Source organism: Notothenia coriiceps, unplaced genomic scaffold, assembly GCF_000735185.1.
Source record: "Notothenia coriiceps isolate Sejong01 unplaced genomic scaffold, NC01 NC01_scaffold00000491, whole genome shotgun sequence".
Lineage (NCBI taxonomy): Eukaryota > Metazoa > Chordata > Actinopteri > Perciformes > Nototheniidae > Notothenia > Notothenia coriiceps.
This window is the reverse complement of record NW_011333192.1, coordinates 214,177-220,029: the sequence shown is the minus strand read 5'-3', so window position 1 is coordinate 220,029 and position 5,853 is coordinate 214,177. Positions and strand designations below refer to the sequence as shown.

Below are 5,853 nucleotides of genomic sequence, written 5' to 3'. Positions count from 1 at the left end.
AACCATCAAGCCGTAAATAGTTTTGGACCGGTGAGGTCACAAAGGGACCGCGTCGACAGTAGTGGGCAGGTCGACCCCCCGAAAGGCGGGGGTTACGACAGTCTTGAAAAGTGCGGCGCGCGTCTGTCTGAGGCGGCCCCCTCACTCCCGACTGTGAGGGCGCTCGAAATCGTAGCCTCCCGACAGAGAACGAGTGCCCCCAAATTAGACGCGCGTCTCCCAGTAAAATACGCCACATTTGCGTGTAAAAGGCGAGCACTCACCGAACAAAAGTCGCGACTAATACTGACAATAGGTTTCGTATAACAATAGAACCCGCGCTCTCGTGACGGAAGTGGTCGACTCACATTATTACCTTCCAAGTGTCTGACGTCTACAATCCCGCTCGCCCACGACTCGATTGTAGTTCGTTATGCAAAGGCCCCACCCTCGCCGCACAGACGAAGAGGTCGTTCAGGTTCAGTTTATTGTGTTTACGATTCGGTCATTCAACCCGAGTTTTTATTTTTTGTCGTGCCTATTTTAGGACACGAGATATTGTTCAAGTCGGTTTCGCCGGACTGTATCGTTATGATTATTTATTGTGTTTGTATCAATCCCGACTTAGGTGCGACGACGGGTTGATTAATTTGCTCCTTTTGCGTCTATTTCGACCTTGGAGTTTTACATTAAACTTACGAGCCGTGTTGCGACGGTGTATCCTAACGTTTGGTCATATTTCCTCGTGACAGCAGCAAGATCAGTTGGACGAGATTGAATGGTAAAGATGTCCATAAAAAACCATTATATTCGTAAAGTGTAAAACTAATATATATATATATATATATATATCAATTCATTTTATATAAAACAATATATTTTTGAGTGAGCTGTATCTGTCGAAAACTGCTAGCTACTGTCTGCTGTACGCACCCCCCTTACGAAATGAACTATAAATGAACTATATTACTATAGTATACTGTAAGAGTTGTAAAGTGTCCTATAGTCAGTTTGTGTTCTGTATTTTTCACCAGCTATCGTATTACTATAGTTTTTTCTGTAGTGCCATTTTACTAGCTATAGTAGCCCTATAATATTTCAATGGTAATACTATGTATCTAGCTCTTTGTAGTATTCCTATATTATTTTAAATAGTATAACTATAGTATAATATATTGTTTCTGTAGTTGTTTTTTGAACACACTATAGAACACTCCTATATAGTAATAGTATGATGTTGTCATAATGAATGCATATTATTATATCGTGTTTTATTTATTTAAATTTATTAATTTAAGCAACATGTCCACTGTTGCCCAGATCAACCATCAGGGGGGCACCAGGTCCGCACAGCTACTCCGGGTGTCACAGAGCCTTTTGTCTAAGCTTGGATTCTTCATGACATTGTTGGTATAAGTCATCCAGTGCTTAGAGCACCGCCTCTGGCAGTCAGTAGGGATGAAATAGAATGTAAGTTACGACTGTAACTACGGTTCTATGAATCCCGGATGGCCGCCAGAGTATCCTGTCACTCAGAATCCTTGTGTTCTCGCAAGAAGATTCTGTGAATAGATCCTCTGACGACACCGGCAGATATAGCCCGTTGTCACGTGGGGTCAGAGGTGACTTTGTTGCTATTGGTACTCGACCTGCGCATGCGCGCGATGGACATATCCAGTGCTTAAAGCACCGCCTCTGGCGGTCATCCGGGATTCATAGAACCGTAGTTAGTCGTAACTTACGTTCCCTGTGCTCTGATGCCTGCTGGAACATATCAGACTCTTTGATATAAAACAGCAGGTTTATTCTGATCAAAATAAATGTTTTTCACACCAATCCACCTCAGATTGATCTCAGAGAACACTTTAGCAAACAAAGTCACAAGGAGGATTATTTGTTAATCTTGTTGAGATCCAGATTTTGGTGAAAACAAACTTTACCTCTAACTCCAGGAAGTCAAACTCTGCAGCACACGTGTACATCAGAGTGTGGAAGTCTTTGTAGCTCGTGAACTTAGACTTTATCAGTCCACTGATGTGCGCCTGGAAGAGACACAAAAAAGAGACATATTACAGACATGTTTTTGTATTTTTTCATTAACAGAAAACTTTCTTTCATGATTTTAAATTTGTGAATGCATTTGAAATTGTTGTTGATTTAATTCCAACATTTCTGATGTCAGAATGAAACGATAAGACACTTTATATTAAGCTGTTAGCTCTCAGAAAGCCAATCCAAACCTCTGCAGCTGGGTTTTCAATTGCGGGTTGACTACCCTATATGTTCCTAATTTTTTGACAGTACCTGTTTCAGATTTGCCTTTATTAAGCATTTAACGGTACGTGAACTGATAGAGCAATTTGAGGCAAAACAGAGAAAGAGAAGAGGGATATATTAGGGAGTAAAATCTGTGAATTTGACGGATTAAAAAAGGTAGATGTCTGAGAAAAAAAACTTGAACATTCTCTGAGAATAATAACAAAAATGTATAAGAGTGAAATATGTTTGTAAGATACTAGAAAAATGTATAAATCTTGAATCTCGGTGAATATCAGAGATTTTCTAAGCAATAAAACCATTCAAAGTCATTACTATTGTTTTAATGAAGTTATAAAATGATCATTCTGCTTTCAACCATATTCAAATATTAGCATTTTTTCCAGCCACATGACTTTTTATTTTTAGGTAAAGTTGCTGCAGCTTACATCATCTGAGGCGCAGAGGACCGTGGACAGCAGGAATTTGAGCAGAACTGTGGAGCCGACCCAAGCGAAGCCCTGCATGACCTGAGGAGGGAGAGGAGATACACACTGACAGCCTGACGTGTACACACACAACTCAGGACAGCAATCTGTAATTAAAGCCGTAAAGTGCTGTAGAGTTGGGAACGACCAAAGAGGGCTCTGGACTGTTCAAACATTTAAACATTTTTAGCTTTATTGTTCATTTAAATGAGAAACAAACTAACTGATCCAAATCAAGGCTGCATAATCAATAGCATCTTTATTTAAAAATGAAAGAGACTGCTTTATAGCTCCATCTGGGTATCTCTTCCATAACAAAGAGGCAGAATGAAATGTATCCCTCCAAACATAAGAAGGAAAATCATTTCAACATACCCACATGACGATGCCAGGTCTGAAGAGTTGAACAAATCGATCCCTCAATGCGATGATTGCCTGGAAAGAAATGACCAAAACATAATAAAAGAAGTCCAAGTCACCAACACACATTATTAGTGGTTTTGCATTTTGCTGTTTACTCAACCTAATGCACAGTATAACCAGCAGGATGCATTGATCAAATTGAACTAATCTTGAGTGACCCTCTGCATTAAACATTCGATGATGCAGGATATATTGTTCTCTAGAGTTTCTACTCACCCAGATGGAGACGAGCGAGGAGGCGTAGAAGGACGTGAGCAGCATGGAGTTTCCGAACATTAGGACAAAGCAGACAGCGAGGGTGATCTGCAGCGCGAGAACAGGAAGGAGAGGAGGTTTTAATACATTTAGAATGAAAATGATTAGAAATAATGTGAAACATGTAGGCAGGGCGATGGGTGAGACGTAGAGCTGCAAACCAAATGATTAATAACATATATTTGCCTCTCTTTGGCAGCAAGGAGTTCTGGAATGGATTGTATACTATGCATACACAGCTACAGTACAAGCAATATATAATCCTACTTAATAAACACTTGATGCTTAATCCCACAGTGAAGAGTGAGATAATGCACCATTCATTGCATTATGTAGACAGAAGGGCAGTCATTCACAAAAAGAGGCACTTATGAACCGAAAGATTTTAGAGAAGCTCGAGTTGTTTATAAAAACGGAAATAACAGGTTTATTGGGAAATGCAATTCAGTTCCTTTATGCACTTCACTGCACTGTATCCAGATGGTTGACAAGTCACTTTTATATCCAGAAGACCATATCACCGAGACCACTTCCCCCCCGTCCTTCAACGAATACATTTTAAAAATCCCAAAGCACTCAACAACCAGGCTTTCTGGGGGGACGGAGCCTTCTCCATCGCTGCCCCCTCTCTCTGGAACTCAGTCCCACAACACAGCACTGACCTCCCCGCCTTCAAAACACTGACCAAAAAATCCCCTGTTAAGACTTGCTTTTAATGTGTGATTAACGTTGTGTCCTTGTGTTAATGTTTTATTATTATTTTTATTTGACTTTAGTTTTACACTTCTTTGAGCACCTGTAAACGCACTTGCAAAAATAAACGTGTTATCATTACCTTAAGTACTGACAGGACAGTTGATGATATCGTGTTATTTTTTGTATAGGTAGGTAACCTGCACGTTTCTCTTCCCTGTAACAAGTGACACACACACACACACACACACACACACACACACACACACACACACACACACACACACACACACACACACACACACACACACATACATACACACACATGCAGAGAGAGAGAGAGAGAGAGAGAGAAGATGTTTCCAGAGGTCCTATTATGCCTTTTGTGTTATTTCCTTTCCTGTAGTGTGTTACACAGTATAGGTATTGGTCTGAAGACTTGAATAGAGTTTCTATCTGAAAAACCCTTTTGCTTTGATACAGTTAAATATCTGGAAGTTTCATGAACAAGACTTTCTCTAACTCCAATGTAGGTCAATGCACACAAATAGCTCCTAAAACAGGTAGTGTGTCTGCAGAGCTCTTTCCAGGGGGATGTATTCATTGTGCACTGCTCTCCATATGAGCACAACACACACACCAGAATCTCCTGCTGCAGGCTTTCTGTGGCCTGCTTCTTTTTTCACGTTTTACAATATGGGGGCTCCTATTAACTCAAAAACACCAAATCATACCACGAATACTATAGGTAGAGTACATTATGAGATGTGAAATGTGTGACTCCGTGACAGCATCATATATCATAGTCAAATACAAAGCATATCATCTGAACTGTCACAATCACTTGACATATCCTCAGTGTGTTCATAAACCAAACACAGCCTCATGTTCTCCAAAGTCCAGGCAGAGAACATGCAGAGTGTTTGGCCCTGGAGGCAAACACATTAGCAGTCAACAGAGGGAGTTAGCAATAACAAGGTCTGTAGTAAACAGAAGATTACAAATGTTGATTTACGCAACAACAAGGGGAAGAACTAAATGCTGTGGAGGCTTTAACCACATGCTTTATTTAACACAGAATATGTATTTTCTAGGGATGTAACGATACCAAAAACTCACGGTACGATAATATCGCGATAAAAAGTCAACGGTACGATATTTATCGCGACATTGAAAAATAAAGGAAAAAAATGTGATTTTTTTTTTTACATTTTTTTTTATTTTTTTTTTTTATTTAATAATAAATCTGGTTTGTACCGCATTTTAGTTGGATAGTAGTATTTTAAAGTGTCAACAATATAATAATCAGACCCTGCAATAGAATAAATCAAGTTTCACTTTAGTTTTTCAAGTGACTCAACTCTAAACTCACTCACTCAGCATCATACATGACCTGAAAAGACGTCGGTGTGGGATTTCTTATAAAGTTATAAACGGAATAGGTTTATGAAACGAAGCAAAGAACACGAATTAAGGGTGTAACACTAACCGTATTTGTAAAATTTAATTACTCCCATCCCAAGGATTGCCGCACGACAAGTAGTACCCGTTTAACGAATGTTAATCCGAAGTCGAAAGGAAAAAAGAAAAAGAAATTTACCACTAAAAACCCTGTTATATAGGAACACACGGTAAGTCCTTAAAATTTTAATCCAAGAAAAAAAGTGGGAATTTTTTTGTTTTGAGAACCATCATGGGACGTAAGAAAGATACTAATTCAAGTTAAGCATAAAAATCGACGAATAATGAGTAAATTTTT

The 5,853-nt window shown here is 39.3% G+C and overlaps 1 protein-coding gene across 1 annotated transcript in view; it reads right to left on the bottom strand.

Annotated features, from left to right (window-relative positions):
- Positions 1 to 3,449, bottom strand: part of LOC104954090 (probable C-mannosyltransferase DPY19L1) — an 11,701-nt gene extending 8,252 nt beyond the window's left edge. Inside the window, exons 1-4 of the mRNA XM_010781143.1 lie at positions 3,363 to 3,449; positions 3,099 to 3,158; positions 2,685 to 2,765; positions 1,920 to 2,021 (exon numbers count right to left, since the gene is read on the bottom strand). Coding sequence (XP_010779445.1) covers positions 1,920 to 2,021; positions 2,685 to 2,765; positions 3,099 to 3,158; positions 3,363 to 3,422 — 303 coding nt within the window. The 5' untranslated portion in view covers positions 3,423 to 3,449. The remainder of the gene's footprint in view (positions 1 to 1,919; positions 2,022 to 2,684; positions 2,766 to 3,098; positions 3,159 to 3,362) is intronic.
- Positions 3,450 to 5,853: the final 2,404 nt, after the last annotated feature.